This window comes from Pseudovirgaria hyperparasitica, assembly GCF_010093815.1.
Source record: "Pseudovirgaria hyperparasitica strain CBS 121739 unplaced genomic scaffold EJ05scaffold_1, whole genome shotgun sequence".
Taxonomy (NCBI): Eukaryota; Fungi; Ascomycota; class Dothideomycetes; order Acrospermales; family Acrospermaceae; genus Pseudovirgaria; species Pseudovirgaria hyperparasitica.
The window spans coordinates 309,453-331,818 of NW_022985549.1; the positions used below are offsets into that span (position 1 = coordinate 309,453).

The window sequence follows — 22,366 nt, forward strand, 5'->3', positions numbered from 1 at the left end:
TGACCGTGCAGATGTAGGATACTTCTCTGCATGTGTTTAAAACGCTCTCCAGGTGCAACTCCCGTTCAAGCTGCCTGTTTATAATTGAACCCAAACCCCCCAATCAATTGATGGAACCAATATTTCGAATCCTGGATTCCGTTTCGAAGCGATAGTATCTACATGTGAATTGCAGTGTAGAAGACACTGTGATCACTCACTGGTCATATACTGGAGTGAATAAGGTGGTGTTCTTGCAATTAGTGCAAATCCTTCGAACTTCAGACTGCTCCCTGGAACCCAAAAACTGAGATACAGGATTGTATAAAATATTCTCACACTACATTCTATTTTCAGACCACCTAACTTCCGTCTTCTTGATAATGGTCATCGTTGCAATCGCTGGAGGGACTGGAGGAGTAGGCCGCACTATCATTGACGCTATAAAAGCATCAGGCCAGCATGAGGCCGTCGTTTTGTCAAGAACAGTCAGTTAGTCTGTGAAGCCCAGATAGCACGCGCTGATATATACCAGGCAGATGCCGCATCATCCATGAAATATCCAAAGCTTGCCGTGAACTACGAGAACGTTGATGAACTTAGAAACATTTTACAGCAAAACAACGTAGAAGTTGTGATCTCAACGCTCCTCCTCTCCTCTGAAACGGTCGCACGAGCTCAGCTCAACCTCATTCGTGCCGCTTCTCAAACAAGTACAGTAAAGAGGTTTATTCCCAGCGAGTTCTACATAGACTTCAACGTCCCGATACCGTAAGTATTGCACATTGATCTCTTTCTTTGGTCCTGCATTCTTTTGCCTTTCATAGTCTTAATCCTTAACCCCATTCAGTGGCTCATCCCACCTCGCAACACACCAAGTCGCCGCCGAAAAAGAGCTGGACTTACACCCAAACCTCACATACACCCTCCTCCGCTGTGGCATTTTTCTCGATCACCTTGCAATGCCACATGATCCCAAACCCACACACATAGCTCCATTCTGGTGTTTCGTCGATATGGACGCCGAGCAATGTGTGATCCCAGGTGATGGCGACTATCCACTAGTCCTCAGTCACTCAACGGATGTAGCACAATACATTGAGAAACTAATTGGTCTGCCTGCGATAGATTGGCCTCGTGAGAGTCTAGTGGCATCGAACAGAATACTTGTCAAAGACCTCCCAGGTATTGTAGCAAGAGCAACAGGGAAAGAGTTTAAGGTTGCGGTCGACCATGCCGATCACATTCGCGAGCATCGCATAACGCCGTTGCCTTCGAATAAGGCAATATTTGATGACCCGGACAGGGGCGATGAGATGCGTGAGGTAGAGTTGCAAGTTATGTTGTCGATGTTGAGCAGAGCGCACGATCTGCCTGGAGAAAACCTTGGGGAGGTGTTTCCTGGCGTCAAACAAACAAACATAGAGGAGTTTCTAAGAGCCGGATGGGAAATCAAGGTCGAAGGCAAGAAAGCTGAAACATGTTAACAAAGGGTAGTGGTCTTGTCAAACACACAACGTCTTTCTTTAGTAGTGTTCAGTGTCCCACGTTTACTGGATGGTGGTATACACGCTGTACTTCGCACAAGCTGACGTTATGAATGACGCGCTAGCAACTTTCACAATGTCAAGATTTCTGCGCCCGATTGACTACACAGAGCGGATACCTAATACTAATTGGATGATGAATGCCTAGTTGTAGCAGGCCTATTAAGACGAACGTAAACCTATAGCCGACATTCTTTTTTTTCGACCGATGGCCACGATAACAACGCTAGTCCTCTTAGCCAGCTGTCGTGGAATGTGAATATTTCGTGAATAATTTCGAAAAATGTTATCTGGGAAAGTGCAATGTGGACGCAGCTGCATCACTGGGTGATCTTGGAAGTATACACTGTTTGATTTCGATATCATTGTTTGGAACAAGTGACATCTATTCAACAATAAGCCATGCAGCCAAAGCCAGTTTTAGCTGTCTTATTGTGTGTGTCAAGCCTCTATTGAAAGCTTCTGATGCGCACATGGACCTGATTTGTGCTATCAATACATAAGTCTTCTTTGGGCACGGCCATCCGTCCCATAGTATCCTTACAACTCTCAACTTACGGAAGTACGAATATACTGTCCTCGGATGAGATACCTTTTTGTTTAAGCCGTCGTTATACCAACGGCCTGCAAATCAGGCATCACCCAATTCAAGATGTGAATGATACTCGTTTGATCACCCACCGTCTGAATATCAACCGTCCGAATACCAATAGTCTGAACATAAATCGTCCGTTCAGCAACCGTCCAAGCATCAGGAATTCGGTCAACAACCACAAGATCACCAAACCTCCGAGAACCAACTGTCCAACCACAAATCATCTCACAGCCCACAGTCGAAACACAAACCGTCCTGCGACCACTCTTCATAACAGTGCCTCCTCCACGCCCCCAACACCCACCCTCAGTGACGCCGACGCGCTGTGTCTCTTCGGTCTTCAATCCATACACCATAAACCTACCAGCCCCAACGCCCACGCCTTCTCCATGCGACGATGTATTCACCGCTGCAATGAGGAGGATCCCGCCCTAGGGAGCCTCCTGATTTTCGACCAGGATGTGAAGCTACGATACTTCTACACCTGGTGGGCAATGACGCATACCATGGGGAATCGTGATGATATCAAGTTGAGAAGACAGAGGTACGAGAAATTTGATGAGTTCTGACATGGCTGTGGAGGAAGATCGATGTGAGGTTGCATTGACTCAGTACACTGTACGGCACATCGGTAGGAAAACAGGATTGGGGATGCACGCTTGCATATAGGTGTGATCCGCAAGCAACAGCAGGGATCCAAGTCTTGCTGTGAGGCGGCAGAACTAAAGTGTTCTAGATGTTATATCATTCGCTCATAATCATCCTATTGACCTTCACGTCCACATTCGTTCGAACCAAAGAATTATTGACATCTCAGATGAAGTTAGATATATGGCTGTGCACCCTTGGGATATGTCCATTGAACTTCAATAACTTATCAAGCTAGGCACCAACCCGGCGAAAGATCAGGCCAAACTTCGGTACTTCACATGCATGAAATGTAATCACATTGAAATAGCCCACAACGTCCGCATTACGCACACAACCATACGGCCCTCAACATCTTAGGCCAAAGGCTACACATGATGACATTGTCCTTGGGTAGGTGCTGAGTATCTGAATGAGGAGATAAGATATGGCCTTGATCATGTGTTCAATCTCATGAGGTCTTCAAGACATAATAGATCCACTCTACTGCCCAGTATGACATTAAGTTCTCGTGTCGTAAGCTACCAAATTAGCGTTCGCCATATTCTTTAATAGATACGAGCCTTTTGATCAAGGGTAGCTTTGAGATACAGCGAAGATAAGATTGATAGGAGAAGGTTACACAGGCGTGCGAAGGTTCAATCGGGGAGCACAAATTATGCAGAATATGTAGAAAGGGAGAATAAAGCACCACCGTTACAATATGTGCGCATGACGAGTGCGGAATGAAGCTGTCCCCTCGCTGCTGCACGATCGTGCCGGCTGTCGATTCTGGACTTGCAAGATCGCTTTCGAGGAGTGGAGACTATGGGCGATCTATACGTGCGTACGATCATCCTGCACTATGGCAAAGCATACCCTACTAATTAGCAGACCCCTTCTAAATGAGTAAGGGGTATAGCTCTCATATTACATTTGACTCAGCATTGATAGCGCTTTGTTTGTGCGAAACCTCCCAAGCCCATCCAACCATTAGACAACCTCTATCTCAACATCCCCATAAAGCTGCAAACACTGACCTTCAGAGTAGAAAACCATCTTTCCCCCAAGTGCTTCCATGAAATGTTCCACAAGACCATTTTATACCCTAGAAGCGAAGTTTACCGCTGAACACTGAGTGTGCGCTATGAAGAGTGAATCTGTCACAATAGTCTACGTCCAGTGGCAAGACAGCAAAAAACAAGCGGTTAGGTAACAAACTAGGTATTCTGGTATTGAAAAGAGATTTTTGATATATTCTATGGTGTTATGCAGTGAGATCCTGGGTTCGTGACGCATGTTGGAATGTTGCAGATAGATATATGTATATCTGTCGAGTAATTATAAGGCTACGCTGTAGTGTTTGATAGGAGTGTGGAGATGGGCGCATGCAGTGAGCATATATGCAATACTATATACATTGGACTAGCCAAATTGAGCATGTCTTGATAGGATTTAACACGCCTGAGACTGGCTGGTAGTTAGTTAAACAAGTGACTAGGTTACCATCCCGCTGGTAGCTCGATCGATCGGGTCTGAAGGTACCACGGAGACTCATGCGAGATCTGTACACTAGCTTACTGCAATGAACCAGGGTTATCGGCCAATCATATAAATTCTTACCTGACCCAATATAGCTGGCAGAAACTGCGCCTTAGAGCTACCTTAGCACTTTGTGAATTGCTAGCTAACGCTACCCAAGTGTGCTGGTGAGGTTGTATTGGACAACCTAGCCTTGATTAGGCTGGCATTAGTTGGCCCAAGTGAGAAATAGAGGCTTCGATTATTTAGAATGCCTCAGGTCGGTTAAAGCTGTATTTCCAATTGCTATTCTGCTGGTTAAACTATCCCCAGACTATATCAACATTCGTACTGAATAAGCAAACGCTTTTGGAAATATTCAATAGAAGACACACAGGTCTCTATAATGAACGAACTTGAACGCTAGAAAAGACGCCGTGAGAGACGAGTGCGCAGCCCGAACTATGGATAGACCCAACATGTGACTATATATCTAATGCAACGCGAATATATCATTTGCAATTAGCTGCAAGTGGGGTTGTGCACATATAAACTCCTTGAAAGTACCAATCGCTAAATGCAATGAACGTCCCGCATGACTCTGTCGCAAATGTATGAAATGCCTGCATTGACAGACTGCTTATATTGCAGTTCAAGCGAGCTGTCGTGTATCGTAAAGGTGTTATTATGGTTTGTCGGTAGCCGTGCGTGGTGGGTATCTGGAAGCCGAAACGACGAGATTGCAGTGCATAGGGATAAAATAGGGCAGAAAAAGTAGCGAATATGATCGAACCCAGGATCAAGAGTCCCAGATAGGTCCGTACGCGGGGATGCCACGCGACTCCATACCATACACGATCTGCACATGTTAGCAAGATCCCGGCAGGTAACAAGGGGTGCACAAAGGCGCATAGGCTGTGCAGCCTGGTGACACTTACCTTACGCGTGAGCATGGGATTGCTGATGACAAACACTGCCTCCGCCTCTGACTCTTTGTACATATTATATGCCAGCTCAATCATATTTGGTCGTCCCTGTGTCCGTGTATCGATAATGGCAGCCTGTGGATCGACATCCTGCACTGCTTTGAGGACCTGCGGGCCATATATGCCCAACACTGAGGGCGCACTCCAGAGAACACGTACGGCGACGTGGCGCTGGCGTACAGCATCAAGCATCACGCCGAGACAGGGGCCGATGCCGGACCCGGTTGTAACGATGACGACGCGTTTGAAGATACAGGCCATGCTAAGTACACCTGTGCGTGGGAAGCCGCGAACCCAGTATTGCGGTTCTGGGTCGCTGGCAGTTTTGCGGGTCCAGTCACCAGCAATAGAAACGATGAGAGACCCTCCACCAGATTTCTTCAAGCCTGACTCCTCGTCAGGTATGGCTGGGAATGTAGCGAATGGATGCCATTCCATGAGTGGAGACTTAGAGATGGAGATGCCCACGAAAGGTTGAAGGGTCTGATCGAAGTGAAGTCTGACTGCGTGGTTTGAGAGCTTCTCGGCTCGAAATGTCCATTTGCGAAGGAACACCCAGGGCCAGATGGCGTGAAAGGTAATGACGATAAGAAACCAGAACGCTGGTTCTTTGACCAATGCAGAAGAAAGGCTTTGGTCACTGACAGAATCGCGAAGGGAAATTATGATCTGGAACCAGAACAAAAGGATAGCTGTCCAGCCACCAAATCTGTGCGAGATTTCGAACCAATTGTGGTGCTTAAATCGGACACCAGGATAGGCCATGACGATGATGGCCACCAGGATTCCAGCAAGAGAGTAGGTGACACCCAATGTAGAAGCGCCTATCGACGGCATCCGGCTCCGATAGTTCAAGGAGTTGACGACAGTCAGTATAAGGAACCAAATCGTCCCACAGATGCAAGAACTAGAGTGGACACCGCCAAACTCGTAGATCTTCGCGATCCTCCTACGAACCCACATAGGGGCAGAGTGTGGGATGAGCCAGGCAGTCCGGAACAGTACATTGATTACATAGTCCTGGCGGATCATGGTGCCAACCATAATGTTTGCGCTGGCAGCTGTTGCAAGGTGCGACGTGTTAAGCGAGCGAAAGGAGTCCAGATGTCTTAACTTCAACAACTCGACTACCATGCCGACGAGATTTGCTAATAGGACTACTGAGAATAACCGTCTGTATACATTCATAAATGTATGTCGAAGGGCGCGAATCAGGCGCAGCTGACGTTTCGGGGGTACAGGGAACCGTTTATCGACACTGCAAATGGAAGAGATACTCTGTGAGCCTGGCCAAACCTGTTCCAGGCCGCATTGCTTCTCTAGATCTCCTGGTTCCGACGGCCAGTCCAGACGCAAATTGCTGTATGAGCCATCGTTGATAGGCGCAACAGTATCTTGAATCCAAGAGTATCGCGGTGGTGTTGAGCCTGGTGAGATCAAGCTTCCTCTTGTGTAGTGTCGAGCGTTCAGCGGCAATGGGAGTGTATCAGGGTCGTTGTAATGCACAGCATTCGGGATGGTGAGGATCGAAACTATGCTTTGGGGTCTGCCCACTCGCATCTCCCGGGAATCTCTATCGAGACTTAGATTATCCATATTGGTAACGAGTGACTTCGCGGAGAGAAAACAGTAGACTAGGATGGGAAAGAAAGATGCCTGGGAAGAAAATATATATCACAAGCGTTGGTCAAAACAGACCGAAAGAAATTCCAGCCGAGTGGACGCGATGGGTTGTCCAAGACCAGTCAAAAAATGGCAGGAAATCCATATAGACGATAAACATACTTGAGCTCGTGGGATACATCGCGTGTTACGAAATCTAGGACCGTGCAACTGAAAGTCCGACCCTTGAAGCAAACGGCGAGCGCAGTACCCGGCGGCGAATGGGAAGCACTTACCCATCATTCTGGTTTTGGATTAGCCCCCGCGGTGAACTGGTTTGTTCCATGTCGGCCTGGCCAACTCTTTCCTTTGCGTGTTGATATGAGGTGAGGACGTGACTGCAGCAAAGATCAAGATGATTGATGGTTCAAGTGCACGCGGCGCATTGCAATCGTATAAGAACGGATGATAAGAGTCGCAGGGCTATAATGTATATATGACATTCCGGCCATTTAGTCACTGAGCCAGTCTCTTACCCCCCTGCCAACGGCCGGAGAGTGTGCTGACCAGCACGAAGCGATAGAGGGAACATACTCGGCGCCATTGCGGTTAGTGAAGGGATGCTGCAATCGAGAGTGGCTGATGTTCCCGTCTCATGCAATGTATTCCAAGCTGCATGACCTATGTATGCCACGGCTTGACCTCGCGACGTGATGCCTGCGAGCTGTTTCGCCATGAAAAGTGCCGCAGGTGTGAATGAGGGAAACACGCCAGGCTTCATGACTCCAGTCGCCTGCGGGCAATTCAGTAGCAGATCAGGGCACGAGTAACGTACGGTTGATGAGGCGAGAATGACGAGAATGAAGAGGTGATGCGAGTGAATGATGTGTCGTAGTCGTTGCTGAATCGTGAACGGCGCGCACGGACCACTATCCTCTGTTCGGCGGCCATGCTCCGCATGTAGTTTCCAAAAGCACACTTGCACACATCCGGACACGCGCCTTACCGTATTCGTCTTCTCGGGTCCTTTGCAAGACCCTTTCTTCGACCATAACACGCTTCGTAAATCCTCGTTCACTCTGCAGATGCAGATGCAGATGCATCTGCATCTGCGTCTGCATCTGCGTCTGCACTTCCACCTTCGCTTCCCCATTGCCCTCCACTACGCCTTACAGTGAGTGCTAGATGGCCCAGCAAGGACAATGCGGATGCGGCTCCGACCAAGGCTAATCTCCTCGATGCTCCCAGATCCCCCCAATCACACAGAATCGTGGCGTCTTGCGCCTAGGCCCGGGCGCCATTCGTTTCCACACGCTTATGCAAGACTATCGTGGTGAATCTGTGCGACAGCATCATCGTCCGCCTGGCGCAATCGTCTGCAAATTCTCCAGATCCATTCCTTCAATGTTAGCGTCGCAGTAGCACTCCGGATGTGCGGACCCGGACTTCCCTGCCGCCGTGGGATCGCACGTAGTTGGCCTTGCCTGCTGCACTACCGCATTGAACACACTGATTGTCTCAAGCCAGGTAGTAGGTATATTGTGGACTGAAAGACTGACGCTGTTCTAAGTTCTGTCACAATCTTGCACGCCAAGATACGGGCCGTTCCCTCCACAAATGGCACATGGACGATGCATTGCACTTGTGCCGCACCCGCGCATGGCAAAAAACCTTAGATCGTGGACTAAGAACTATCTTCTGCCTAATACGTGTTCATACAATCCATCGCGCTCTTCATCTTGCGTTAGTCAAGTCAAGCTGCAGCACATGCTCAACTTTCGAGTCGTGGTGAAGACCAGACCGCTGAGGTATTTGTGTAACAGCAGCCACCAGTGTTGTCGACCTCCGCGCCAACTCCGGACGCTGCTGTTGCATCTCGGAGTATTCACGGAGCTCTATACGCAATGGCCTTCACTGAGGCTCACTAGTTGTGGTCAAGAAGCTCTTGGCGCATTATTCCGGTGAAGTAGTCGCAATGCGTCAGCTGAAATGCTCCAATGATAGACGAAGGCGGATTCCTTCATCAGACACGTCAACACAAGACTATTACAAATGAGTAGTACAGCGTGACCTCGAACTTGTCATTGCGTCGGTACTTGTCAGCCTTATCGGTATGTACCACAATAGATATCGTAATCGAACTCGTTACATTACGTGCAGCCAATGGTATGTCGTTGGCCAATGTTTATTTTCTGTGAGCCCGTGCAGGTCAATGCCTTCCTGAGTAACCGTCATTAGCGCGGAAGAATCATGCCAAGATGATTCCCGACAGGATATCCATCCACGGTGAGAGGTTACACATATGGCCCAATTCTATGGTGTTGATCGTCAGCTCCTTGTGATTAAAGAGCATGTCGACTTATGTCTTAGTCGTTCGACTACATGAATCAATCGCAAATCTTCGAGAAGAACAGTCCATCTGCCGGCATGGACAGGACCGCTTGGGTCCGCTTCTGATGATCTTTTTGTCAATGTGAGCACTCATATGCATGCCAGATAAACTCCGCATCACCACCGACCTGCATCGCTCTGAGCAGCACATGTATGTCTCTGCCACCTCGAACGCCACACGCCGTCTTGAGCAAGTTAGTCCTAGTTTGACTGACTCAGACCTTAGAGATAGACTCTCTAGATCTATATCCAACGCACGGGCTCATCATTCGCGAGACACATGGATCAACCTCAGAGACCTTTAACATGCCACTAGACAGAAAAACTCGATGATGTAAAATCGAGATCTCGCCTCAATTGTCACAAATTTAGTCTTGTTCTGTGGGTCTGGACATCTGACTCGCCTGAAACAACGGCTGGTCTGACAAGGGAGAGTACAATAGGCCTTTGCTTTGAACTGTGCCGCTCGAACCATACTCTATCATATATTTCAACCAGCCAGCGTTCCCCCCGCAATATTCATGACTATGAGAGCTAGGGTTCAGTCGAGGTCGACTCGCGCAGAGCGTGAGCTCCAGACGTTTAGTTGGAGCCAAGGGGCAATGACATGGCGGCTAACAGGTGGTTGATACTCGGGCATCGGATGCGCAGCATACTTGTGGCGAGGGAACTGGTGTGGCGAGCACATCCATGACAGCTAGTGTTTGGCGCGAGCAATCATATCTTGCGGCCACAGCGATTCAATAGGCTCAGACATACAGGAAGGGAGATCAGTCACAGAGCTTTCCATTCAATGAAACACCGTGGGTCGCCTCAGATACATTTCAGGTGTGCAAAGTGTGGCATGGCCATAGACCTTGAATACAGGAACACTGCTCTGCATTATTGCGCGTCGCAGAGTATACTTTCCAAGGTTAATTGACGAAGTGATGAGGTATGTGATATGTCTGCCTATTTTCTGCTCCCCAAAATTTGACTACTTATGTCTATAGAGCTGTGCAACAGACATATCTCTTTTTACGCCTGTGCCCACAAGGAAGATGCAACCGCTTTCCAGCCGTATGTTACTGTCAAAGTCACTCAAATTGAGCCGTCAATCATTATCGCCACTCTCACCTATCGCTATGCTCAGCACTCGCTCTCTTGCACCTCGAGTGCTATGCTTGACTTCTTGATCAGATGCACGTATCAACTAGAGGTAGACTCGACAATGTGCTGATAGTCTCGTGACATTGCTGAACATATCTACTAAGACATAGATAGTTGACGACCAGAACTTGCTTACTCCCGCTTCTGACGGTTCTGTACAGACCAACGTCATCGACGAGGTACAGAAACTGTGCCCAATTTCATTTTCATATTCACTAACGTGCTCATAATAGTTTCCAATAGCTAAGCTTCCTGAAACATGTCTATCATCATTAAAAAAAACCCTCTTCGGAAGTATACACGTGGAATCAATCTCGAATCCTCGCAGCTGCGAGTTTCCGAAACACCCCTTGGGGGAAATGACTTTGCGACAGCCTGTTCCTCTGTTGCAAAGTACTGGTTTCAGGGATAATGGCATAGGTCTGCTTGTTCCAATTCGAGATTTGCTTGTAGTGTCACATGCCTAGGTGAGAGCGGTACTTTCCCCAAACTGTAGCTGTCATTCACTACAAATATGCACAATTGTAATACTTAGCACCAGTCATTGAGTTGCCATCCTAAATAGATGCAGGGAGTTAGCAGACTCGGTTATATCCTCAATTCATGTCGTATTGACTCATGCAATGGGAGAGTTAGGGTGGCATAGTCTTTTGGCGGCTGAACAACCGATCTGCTGCACCGAGCATACTAAGGGTGAATGGGCAGTAATGACAAAGACCTGTGATTGAATGTAACTCATTGAAGAGATGCTACTATCATGGTAGTACAACTTCAAGTATGTCAAGTTTAACCCACGAATATGACCAGACTGTGAATGTGACACCTTAAAGATACATAATACCACCAAAAGTATCACTTATTTTATTCCGGAAACTTCAACATAGAGATAATAGCAGAAGCCCGGAGCTCATATCCTCAATACTCTACTCACACCATACACATCAGTCAGAACCATGCTCCTCGCCACCATTCTCGCCACCCTCCTTGCCACCCTCACTCTCGCCCACCCAGCCGCCTTCGGCTATGTATCCGACTACCAAGTCCTCGAATTCGACAACGACCAATGGTTAGCACTCCCCCAGAGTCCCGTCTCCTAGTCGTTCCTTCTAACCCCGCGCAGCAACGGCGCGTACATCCGTCTGTCATCAGGCAACGTACTCACTCAACTACTTCCACAAACCAAGCACTTCCGTATTCGCGCCGAGTACGGCGGCTACTTCACCGGCACGCCGTATCAGTGCGGGCAGGCTTTGCTGGCCGGCCATACCGAGACTTACATGTCTAAGAAGCAGGCAGAGGCGCAGGGGCGGACGGATGCGCGTACAAATGATGTGGGTGTTGCAGGTGGGGATACGTGTTTTACGCGAGTGAATGCGAATTGGCATGGGACTTTGCAGTGTTTGATATTGCAAGGGATTTAGGGATTTAGTGGTGAGGGATTGGGCTGCGGGCATATGCATATTGGAGGGAGTTGGGATGGGTGGCTGCTTTCATGTTGGCGGTACTGATGTTTGACATATAGGATTTTGCAATCCATGGGTAGACATATATACGATGCTTTGACAGCAATCGGTTGTTCTTGCACTCCGGTTCATGCAACGGGATCGAAATTCGTCGACAGCCAAAGCCTTTGCTTACCACAAAAGTACACCTCCACATCCAAGTTCTGCCAAGTTCATCTTCAAATGCTCTATCTCAGCTCCACCTACCAGCATCCGGCCTTGCATTCTCCTCAACCTCACCTGCATCCATGCATCGCATCACGCACAAAACCCCACATTCCCAAGCCTTATCATGCACAGTCACCCAGCGCATCGGGCATGCCGACCAGCTGGTCGGTCCGGCAGTCACAGCCAGAGACACCATAGCCCACATCATCTTGTTCCAGAAGGACTTTATGACAAACTATGCAGCAGCCCCGTCAGGCCATGTCCACGTCCACGGTGGCGGACACGACGCAGACGCTAGAGCAGGAGTAAGTGGGGCGATGCATTCTCCGTGATGCAGGGGGCGATGGATACGTGGGGCCTAGATGCTGACTGCCGCCGGGGAATAGATGGTACAGTCCGCGATGTCGAGGCTTTGTTTTGATTGTCTTAGAAGCATCATGGCGTAGCAGTCATCCTCCACGTGGGTTCGGGGGCGATGATGTCTATGGCAGTCATCGAGGCAATGTGGCAGTTTCCTATCGTGCTGGAGGATGGTTCGTTGAAGAGGTCGAAGTTGTCGGAGCTGGATCTGTTGGCACATGAAAGTACGTGTAGAAAGGCTTCGTTTTCGACTTTCTAGTCTGGTTATAGTTGGGCTTTTGAAGAACAAAGTGACACGAATTTATGATCCAATGTATACATCTTACAGAGCTGCGCCCATGGCATATGAGACGACGACAAAGACTCGGCTGATTAATGATAACAGCCTGACATTGCGCGATGAACGCATTTCTTTGGCATAATGGAAGGTCCGCCTGTCCCTCAGAATCAGCTGAACTAACCATAAGAATCACGTTGTCACTGTACAGACTTCAATTAGTCGTGTCATTAATGATCGATCCGACAATGATTGCGGTCACTGTTGAAGTCGGTAGAGCTTCGAACGCATGTGAAGATTTCCACCCTTGCGAATATAACCCTTACATCGTTGGACGATTCATTTATTCTGAAGCAGCTGGAATTCTCCCAGCAGAGGCTTCCGTTGTATCCTTGAATCCGATACTGACAACATTGTTCTCTCCTGCTCGTTATGACAGGCCACTTCAAGACTCGTATGTAAACGCTACGACCGTCTCCTTTAGCCGATGATAACGAACGTATACATCGGCAAGACACGAGTTGGAGAGCATGGGCCGAAAGGTCTAGATATGAGACCTAGGCACTGCTAAGGGGATACTCAAACGAGCTGCCCCGGCGATTATAACAAGCTGAATAGTACCTCTTGGCCTCCATCGGCAGAGTTTGGTGACCAAACCGGCCGAGCTTTAGAGTGAAAGCTCGGCGAGAACGCGCTAATTATTTGGAAGGCAAGTTACCGGGGTGAAACAGTCTGTTTGCGAGACAAAACAGTGTCGCTCGTGTAGTTAACCGAGATGACAAAACGCTCGATTGGACCTAAACCAGTGAGCAACGCCGAGCTATGAATATGTATCAAGACCATTGACTTACGAAACTGTTCTCATGTGGGCTCGTTTGATATCCCCTTGCCTACAGAGAAAATCCTTTCTTTGAAACTTCGATCATCCGTACTTCGTTTCGTTACCAAGCTTCGCTCGATCAATTGGCACAGGTTCGTGATCTATAAAGGTCTATCGAGGATGCTAACAGTAATAGATACCAATACAATGCCTGAGTATCGACTCGCCCTGAACGCAGAGGGAGATCTAGTTGGAAGGTTCGTCGCTAGCTAGCCAGAGCTTTTGTCAGATATTCTTCTGATACGCGAGACTGATACGCCCTATCAGACATGTCTCTTTCCAGTCCCAGTCACATTTAGGTCTACGTTCACAGATGGAATCCCGAATCGTTTGCGACACTGAATGCCGCCGCGCGTCACAGGAAAACCTTGAGGCGCTAATAGCGGACACCGCTGCCATATGGTCCTCGCGTCGTGCGTCTGGCGAGAATGCTGAAGGACACTCCGAGTCAAGGTGGGGGATGACTTGAATATCAGGCTAGACATGCTGACCAGCTTGTTTAGCAATTCATATACTCAGCAGGATATGGACTGGTGTTCTGCGGGTATGCTTCCATTTCTGCAGCAAGTTTTTGATTCGGTCACGGACGACACAGTACGGTATGCCAAAGAGAATCCTATACAGTTCGTAATGCGCATCCTGAGTGCCCTTGTGGTTCTCAATCCCACTACTGTGTCGATTCCAATCCTCAATCTGCTTGGATGGGGTTCTTTAGGGCCTATCGGTGGTATGTACCAAGCATTGACTGCGAGACCCAAACCACGAACTGTTGCATCGATTGATTTACTGATTTTTGTAGGCTCATTTGCGGCGTTCGTACAGACACCGCTAACTGCCGCTGGGAGCATCTTCGCAATACTTCAAAGTGCAGCCATGGGTGGCTACGGAACGACAACTGTAGCTTCTTTTGTGCGAGCCCTTGCACTCTCTCCTCACGCTTATGATTTGTTGATATGTGTGTTGCGAATGATGAATGTCGACGAACTGGCCCGAGATCTTGAAATCGCTAGAGCAGACTTGTGAAGATTGTTTGCTAGACAATGTTCATTGTAGGCTGTACAGCTGTAAAGATCATCGGCCAAAGTCTGAGGAATGCTTTAAAAAAGCTGTTGGATCTCACCTTCTTAATTGAACAATGCGGCCTAGACCTTAAGCACGATGTAGTGGATACCGATAGCTAGAACTGCCATAGACTATATCTTGCTACGCTCAGAGGAGGGATTTGAAACAGGCAGATCTTTCCCGCCATTCATCGCCTTGCAAAGGAAGTCTACGGCTTTGACAGACATCTCTGTTGTCATTTGGTGCCCAACGCCGTCGTAGATGACGTCCTCGAAGTGTATAGCATCTTGAACTGTGTCATCCTGGTTATCTAAACTCTCCTTGAGATTCTTCAGGAACTGACGCCCAGCCGAGTAAGGTACGAGCTTGTCAGCGCCGCCAGATAGGTTCAAGATGCGCTTTCCGGACAGATGCTGTTTTACCTTTTCGCTAAAGCGATGTTTCAGATCTCCAACGACTTCTTCGCTTTTATTACCCTCACTGAGGTAACTAGCTGGATCCCATTGCCGGATCGCTTCCATCAGTGCTGGCGGAAAGTCTGGTGATCCCAAGAACTCGGATCCTGGTGGACTAGTCTCCGTCCATGTCCTTAATTTGGACTTTTCTGCGCGGTGTGTCATAACGCTGGTATAATCGGGACATCCTATCACTATCACTGCCGCAGTTATGCGAGGCTCGAATAGAATGCAATGCCAGGCAGCATGTCCACCAAGGGACACACCGAGCACGAAGTTCGACATGATTCTATGACTGTTGGTAGGGAAAGCGTATGCGGGAAGATAGGAGAGAAGTAGAGACGTGTCTTGGGCTGTGCCATCTGGAATGCAGTACATTAGCTAAAAGTCGCAGTCACAAACAAGCAGGCAACTCACGATAGCAACTAAACATGTCCTGAGCATGGCGTGGGTTCCCATTACGCCATGCTTCATTGGCGACCTTATCTACCAGACGGCTTCCATGATTTCTTTGGTCGAATGACACTGCAATAAGGCCTTTGAGGTGGCTGGTCGAGCCCTCGGCCGCTTTCTTCCTGCTATCCCATGTATATAGCAATTGTGATGCAATTGCGTCCATTGTATTTTTGGTTTGTAGTCTTGGATGCAAGAGCCAGACACATGCGACCTCATAAATGTCTGGAGGCAGCTCATCTAGCCCGTAGACCGTGGTAAGGATGCCAGCGATGGGGAAGGTTTTCTGGGAGACCGGGTGTGTATTGTGGTGTGAGTGTGTGTTTTCTAGAGGATTCAAGCCGGCCATGTTGGAGGAAGTCTGAGCCAGTCAGTCGATTGTATGATCAGAAAAGGGTATATACGCTTGATGGTTGACGATGTTGAACGTTATGGACAGTAAATTGTAAGCAGTGACATGACCAAACCCAAAGGCCCGAGGTCCAAAGTCGAATGGCCGTTATTCACGGATCCATGATGGTCCAGGGCCCCTCTAGTCCTGGCATAGGCTACTATTATTACCCATACCTAGGTAGATGCCCACGTTGCGCTACCTTGATGCAGCCTAGCTGGCCGTAGCTCGGTGGCATTATCCCTGCCCAGGTAATAGCTGGTGATCAACGCCAACGCCAACTTTAATCTCCCTGACACGAACGACGCAGAATCGTGAGCACCACCACGTTTTCACTCTTTCACATTTCTGTCTCATTACATTCTATATATTGATCTGCTCATGCTTCAGCTTTCATCAGGTCTGCAGACGTGTTTGGCAAGCCCCCCATAAGCTTCGCTGAGCTCCTAAAGACTACTCATCAACGACACAACCTTCCCAGTGGAATGCACTCTCTGTCATCCCATGATACAACAGAACAACTTTGTGGCCTGATCATTCTCAAGAGACGGGACACAGGATCATATCTGGAACCATCTGTGGCTGAACAAGGCAAGCAGGTCGTTCATCGCAAATCTTTGCAATAGGCACACCCGGTATAAGTCGACTGCGGCGAACCTTCAACCACAGATGGCGACCTCCCCCGACGCGGTATCTCCGTTGACTTCGCCAAACGCCCAAAGAGACAATTCTGCACGCCAGACCGCTCCCTCCCAACGTACTTTGCAGCCAAGCATCGTGAGGGAGAACAAGGGTACAAAGAATGAGGATCTTCCACTTCCAGAAACACCAGGTTCTGTAAAATTTGTCTCCCAGCTCACTGAGCCCCAAGAGTTTCCTTTCCCACATGGTCGGGCTAGCAATTCTGCTCCGGACGTTGTGGAAGGCCGATATGATGGCGGGATCGATTCGAGACCAGCATCAAAGCCACCATCCCTCGCTCCTCCGTCCCGCAAAGCAACGAACCAAAGCGAAATAGAGTCTGTTGATCGCAGGAGTGTACAATTTGCATCGTCACGGTCTGAAACATTCGAGCAGGGCCATTCACGGAATCAATCGAGAGAAGTAGGGGATGCAGATGCGGGCTCAAAACAAGGGCAATCACTACTCTCAAAGCTCAAAGCTCTGGCGACGCCAACTGCCATGCAGACTCATGGGAGAACTTTTAGCAGTTTCACGATCGCTGGCCCCACTATCGAGGAAAAGCCACCTGGGCTGGGCACTCCCCTGTATGAAAGAGATCAACCATACTTTCCCACCGGTGATGGAAATGAGGCAGACGCAGAAGAAAGCGGTGGTGAGGGACCATCAGACCTTAGAACGAGAAGGAGATCTCGTCGGCCATGGAATCCGGAAGGAGGCACTCATACTGCACCGACTACGCCAAAAGCGGCTTCAAAGATGTCTTCTTTCCTCCGCGACTCACCGACGATTACCCCTACATCGCCTCGTCCGATGTTTGGACGTCGTGCTACCATGACAGATATACCTGAAAATCAAAGAGTGGGCGTCTCTGAGGACGAGGGCCGTGATAGAATAGCAAAGAAGAGCGCTTGGGCGCGTGGTATGAACAGTGCGGCTCGGGGACTGACATACACACGTCGGAACGAAAATCTAGAGACCCCGGAAGGCAGGAGACCCATGAACCTTCGAAGATTCACAGGAATGGGTAGTAATCCGCAGGGCACAGAAGCTTCGCCATCAGCTTGGCGATTACGAGGAGAGCGTACCTCTAGTATCAGTGCCCAGAAGTGGCGGCAACTGAAAGCCGGGTTGAAAATGTTAGGCCAGAAGCGTAAAGAGGAAAACAAAGTCGACCACGCTAAGTCTGCTGAGCTCATGGCTGAGCTGTTAGCAGGCGCTCCAGCTGCGCTCTTATTGGCAAGCATGTTCCAACGTGATGAGCATGGTCATAAGAGGATACCAATTCTCTTGGAACAGCTCAAGATTCGAATTGCTGATAGTGAAAGAATTGAAAACAAAGGTGGCGATCGACATGTGCTCTTTCGTATCGAGCTGGAATATGGGAGTGGTCTGACACGGATGAAATGGGTGATTCACAGAACATTGCGAGACTTTGCCAACCTGCACATCAAGTACAAGCTACAAGCCCAATCGGACAAGTATCTCAGCCTTGGTCTGAAAGACTCTAGCAAAAATGAGCTCCCCAGGTTTCCGAGGAGTGCTCTCCCATATCTTCGTGGAATGCGAGGCCTGGTCGATGACGGCGAGGAAGAGGAAGAGGAGGAAGAGTTCGGTGTTACCAGTGCCCCCGAAGGAGAGGCAAGCGGCCCGGAAGGCCCTCAACGCCCACACCGACGCCGGCAAAGGTCTTCTTTTGCTTTTGCGCGGCGGAAGTCCAGTATATCTGGCCCGCAGACTCCAGGTCTAGGCGCCGAAACAGCCAGAAATGGTAGTGTTGCGGGTGTGCTAACGTCAGCATCAGCTACCGCCGGTGGCCGCAAAGAGACGTACGCCGAACGGCAAAGGAAGAAACTCCAGATCTACTTGCAACAGCTCATAGCATACTTCATCTTCCGTGCGGACAGCAATAGACTGTGCAAATTTCTCGAACTCTCTGCTCTTGGGGTTCGTCTAGCCACGGAAGGCGGTTACCATGGCAAGGAGGGCTTGATGGTAATCCAGTCCGGAAAAGGAATCGATTTTCGAAGAGCCTGGAATCCTGCGCTGGTAGCGGCGAGGCACTCACCGAAATGGTTCCTGGTTCGGCACAGCTATATCGTGTGTGTTGACTCTCCGGAAGAGATGAATGTGTACGATGTCTTCTTGGTAGACTCAGACTTCAAGCTAGACACGATCAAGAAGCGTCTCCGCGACTCAAAACCACAAGAGATAGCAAGCAAGGCAAAGGCTTCAGCGACTCACCCCAAACACCACCAGCTGAAAGTGTCCAACTCGGAGAGGAAGATCAAGCTGCTTGCCAGGAATGAACGTCAGCTGCAACAGTTTGAAGATTCCATCAAATTTATGGTCTCATTAACAGATTGGGCGAAAGAGCACCGATTCGGCAGTTTTGCACCAGTGCGGCACAACGTCTTTGCTCAATGGCTTGTGGACGGAAGAGATTACATGTGGAACGTTTCCAGGGCCATAAGTATGGCCCGTGACGTGATATACATTCACGACTGGTGGCTCAGCCCAGAGCTGTACATGCGACGACCCGCAGCCATCAGCCAGAAATGGAGACTTGACAGATTACTGCAACGCAAGGCCCAAGAAGGAGTCAAAGTCTTCGTGATCATGTACCGGAATATCAATACAGCGATACCGATCGACTCCGAATACTCTAAATTCTCACTACTGGATCTTCACCCGAACGTCTTTGTCCAACGCTCGCCGAACCATTTAAGGCAAAACACGTTCTTCTGGGCTCACCACGAGAAGATTTGCATTATCGATCACACCGTGGCCTTCTGTGGTGGTATAGATCTCTGCTTTGGGAGATGGGACACCCCTCAGCATTCAGTTATCGACGACAAACTCACAGGTTTTGAGCTTAGTGATGCACCAAAGGATGCTGACCACTGTCAGCTTTGGCCTGGAAAAGATTACTCGAACCCGCGTGTTCAGGACTTCTATAACCTGGACAAGCCGTACGAGGAAATGTATGACCGTGCCAAAGTTCCACGTATGCCGTGGCATGACATTGGAATGCAGATTGTGGGCCAACCTGCTCGCGATCTGACTCGCCATTTTGTGCAAAGATGGAACTATATCCTCCGCCAAAGGAAACCCTCGCGTCCAACACCCTTTCTATTACCCCCACCTGACTTCAATCCTGCTGATCTAGAAGCACTCGGCCTCGATGGCACTTGTGAGGTCCAAATGCTGCGCTCTGCTTGCAGCTGGTCAATGGGTACACCTAATAGGGTCGAGGACAGCATTATGCAAGCCTACATGAAGATGATTCAAACCTCTGATCATTTTGTCTACATCGAAAATCAGTTCTTCATCAGCAGCTGTACTATCGAGGGAACGAAGATGCAGAACCACATCGGCGACGCGCTTGTCGAACGTATCAAGCGTGCGGAGCGCAACGATGAGGACTGGAGAGCAGTCATTGTGATCCCGCTTATGCCTGGGTTCCAGAGTACAGTCGACAGCCAAGACGGCAGCAGTGTCCGACTCATTATGACTTGCCAGTACCGCAGCATTTGTCGAGGTCCGACTTCAATCTTCGGCCGATTGAGGGCTGCCGGCATCGAGCCGGAGGATTACATCCAATTCTACGCTCTCCGGTCTTGGGGTAAGATTGGACCAAACAAGACGCTTGTAACAGAACAACTCTACATCCATGCCAAATGCATGGTCGTGGATGATCGTGTTGCCATCATTGGATCGGCCAACATCAACGAACGCTCCATGCTTGGATCAAGGGACTCCGAGGTCGCTGCTATCGTTCGAGATACGGAATTGATAGATTCATATATGGCTGGTCAGCCGTACAAGGTCGGGAAATTCGCACACACTCTTCGGATGCGTCTGATGCGCGAGCATCTTGGCATAGACGTTGATGAGCTGATGGAGGAAGAATGCCAGAGTGAGCAGTGGGAGCGTGAGCAGGCAGAGTTCAACTCCGAGGCCTCGATACCGTCTTCTCCAGCTTCAGACAAATTGACGGAGCAGAAATTGATAGAGTCGCAACACAGGGTTCAGGACGAACTCATAGCCAAGGCCGACCGACTACACAGCTTCAATCACGATGTGGACTGGGAACAAGAAAACAATCCTCATCTGATTGCGAATAAGAAGGTCACTGCGGACTCACGTGTGACTAGAAACGAAGAGCACGAACGAGATGTCCGTGGCGAGGGCGCAGACAACATGCTCAAGGTCATGCAACGGCCTGAGTTCCTTGGCCGTGACTCGCAGATCACAGACAACGGTAGAGAGGTCCTCGTTAGCAACATTGCTGCAGAAGGCAGGCCTGTTGGCTCAGTCCCGAGTCCTAAGAGACATCGCAAGACAAGGGATCGGAGCAACACGGTGAAGACTGCCACGAGCGGTTCGAGCGCAAAGACCGTTCCAAATGGAAATGCAACACTACCGCCACCCCAAGTACAGCGCATGCTGACAGAGGCGTTGGGCCTACCGCATCTCAGCACCCTACCAGCTTTGCCGCCTATGGACGACTCCGATATTGGTGGTCCGCCTCTCCAGCGATCGTTTAGTGGTGCCACTGCCAGACTCGTCAACCCTCTAATCTCAGAGATGCGTCGCCCTATCGTCACTCCAGACTGCATGCGTGATCCAGTTGCCGACAATTTCTTTCTCGACACCTGGCATCAGATTGCGGAGAACAACACAAAGTTGTTCCGGCTTGTGTTCCGATGCCAACCAGACAATGAGGTGCGAACATGGGATGAATACAAAGCATACAATGCTTTCAGTGAACGCTTCAGTCAGTCTCAGGGTGCTGGTAAGAGTACAGCTCGTAGACAACACGAAAACTCGACTCGTGCTACTGGTCCCCCGGGCGGAGACAAGACGCACATTGCGCAGGTACCTGGCAACTTAGAGAAGAAAGCAGAGGCATTGAACGAGCATATCCACGACAAAATCGAGCACCGCAACCCACATCATCCCATGGGCAAGGTTGAGACTTGGGCTGCAGAGCAACAAGACGAGGCCTTGCGCGGATCCACTCCCACCACTGGAGGCAAAGACGAACACTTGGATGAGAAGGCAGCGCTCAGGCAGAGTAACAGCAATTCTACGCATGATACACAGGCGACAACCGACACGACGACATTTCCACCCCCACCTCCTATCCCCGAGGATGATGCCTTCGCCCTGCGGAATAGAGCGGTCACGTACTCGGAAGACGCAAAGCCGATTGGTACGAGCGGCAGCCAGAAGCGACGCCGACGCGCAACCACGAAGAGCTCAGCCAAAGCATTCAGCGCGACTGACAACGACCTCATGCTTGACAAGGAGGACGCGGAGGTCCTCTTGAACATGGTGCAGGGACACCTCATCAGCTGGCCATACGACTGGCTCGAGAAGGAAGAGAGGGGTAGCGGGTGGCTGTACACGGTCGACCAGATTGCACCCCTGGAGATTTAGTAAGTGCCTGCGAGATGCGGTGTCTGTTGTTTATGTGCATTATACTTACTGGTTGGTCCAGTTCTTGATGCGTGTTATGCATTCTTTTGCAATGTTTAGCCTTGCGACGCGACTTACGGCAGTGATGGCGGCTTGCGACGCCATTTTCAGCGCATAATTGTTACTTGCGACACAGACTTGAGCATGTGACTACGGTTGCAACTTGTCACTTCATCAGCCTTCGGATAAGACTATCCGTCAAGTGTAGAATCACTTCTCAGCGACCCTGCGAAAAGAAACATGACTGCCGTTTCAC

General features: G+C 49.5%; 6 protein-coding genes across 6 annotated transcripts; 4 read left to right on the forward strand and 2 right to left on the reverse strand.

The window, feature by feature from the left end:
* Positions 1–72: 72 nt before the first annotated feature.
* EJ05DRAFT_534018 (NAD(P)-binding protein) lies at positions 73–1,619 on the forward strand. The gene is made up of 3 exons (XM_033749155.1): positions 73–467; positions 515–750; positions 830–1,619. Exons 1-3 carry the CDS (start codon positions 363–365, stop codon positions 1,464–1,466), a joined length of 978 nt encoding a protein of 325 aa, XP_033604921.1. The 5' UTR covers positions 73–362; the 3' UTR covers positions 1,467–1,619.
* Positions 1,620–5,068: 3,449 nt separating this feature from the next.
* On the reverse strand, positions 5,069–6,494 carry EJ05DRAFT_428858 (uncharacterized protein; the record flags this gene model as incomplete). Its single annotated transcript, XM_033741530.1, has 2 exons — positions 5,069–5,128; positions 5,208–6,494. Coding segments are annotated over 2 exons (1,347 nt in total), but the record flags the coding sequence as incomplete, so codon positions are not given.
* Positions 6,495–11,278: 4,784 nt separating this feature from the next.
* On the forward strand, positions 11,279–11,937 carry EJ05DRAFT_471487 (uncharacterized protein). Its single transcript, XM_033742972.1, has 2 exons — positions 11,279–11,463; positions 11,518–11,937. The coding sequence occupies exons 1-2, from the start codon at positions 11,351–11,353 to the stop codon at positions 11,816–11,818; spliced, it is 414 nt and encodes a 137-aa protein (XP_033604923.1). The 5' UTR covers positions 11,279–11,350; the 3' UTR covers positions 11,819–11,937.
* Positions 11,938–13,731: 1,794 nt separating this feature from the next.
* Positions 13,732–14,607, forward strand: EJ05DRAFT_481408 (uncharacterized protein; the record flags this gene model as incomplete). The annotated part of the gene is made up of 4 exons (XM_033745066.1): positions 13,732–13,781; positions 13,852–14,037; positions 14,088–14,311; positions 14,384–14,607. The coding sequence occupies 4 exons, from the start codon at positions 13,732–13,734 to the stop codon at positions 14,605–14,607; spliced, it is 684 nt and encodes a 227-aa protein (XP_033604924.1).
* EJ05DRAFT_471488 (uncharacterized protein) lies at positions 14,517–16,109 on the reverse strand. Its single transcript, XM_033742973.1, has 2 exons — positions 15,519–16,109; positions 14,517–15,463 (listed from the first exon to the last, which is right to left on the reverse strand). The coding sequence occupies exons 1-2, from the start codon at positions 15,901–15,903 to the stop codon at positions 14,778–14,780; spliced, it is 1,071 nt and encodes a 356-aa protein (XP_033604925.1). The 5' UTR covers positions 15,904–16,109; the 3' UTR covers positions 14,517–14,777.
* A 505-nt stretch (positions 16,110–16,614) lies between these two features.
* On the forward strand, positions 16,615–22,139 carry EJ05DRAFT_481410 (phospholipase D; the record flags this gene model as incomplete). The annotated part of the gene is made up of 2 exons (XM_033745067.1): positions 16,615–22,070; positions 22,133–22,139. 2 exons carry the CDS (start codon positions 16,615–16,617, stop codon positions 22,137–22,139), a joined length of 5,463 nt encoding a protein of 1,820 aa, XP_033604926.1.
* Between the last annotated feature and the right edge of the window lie 227 nt (positions 22,140–22,366).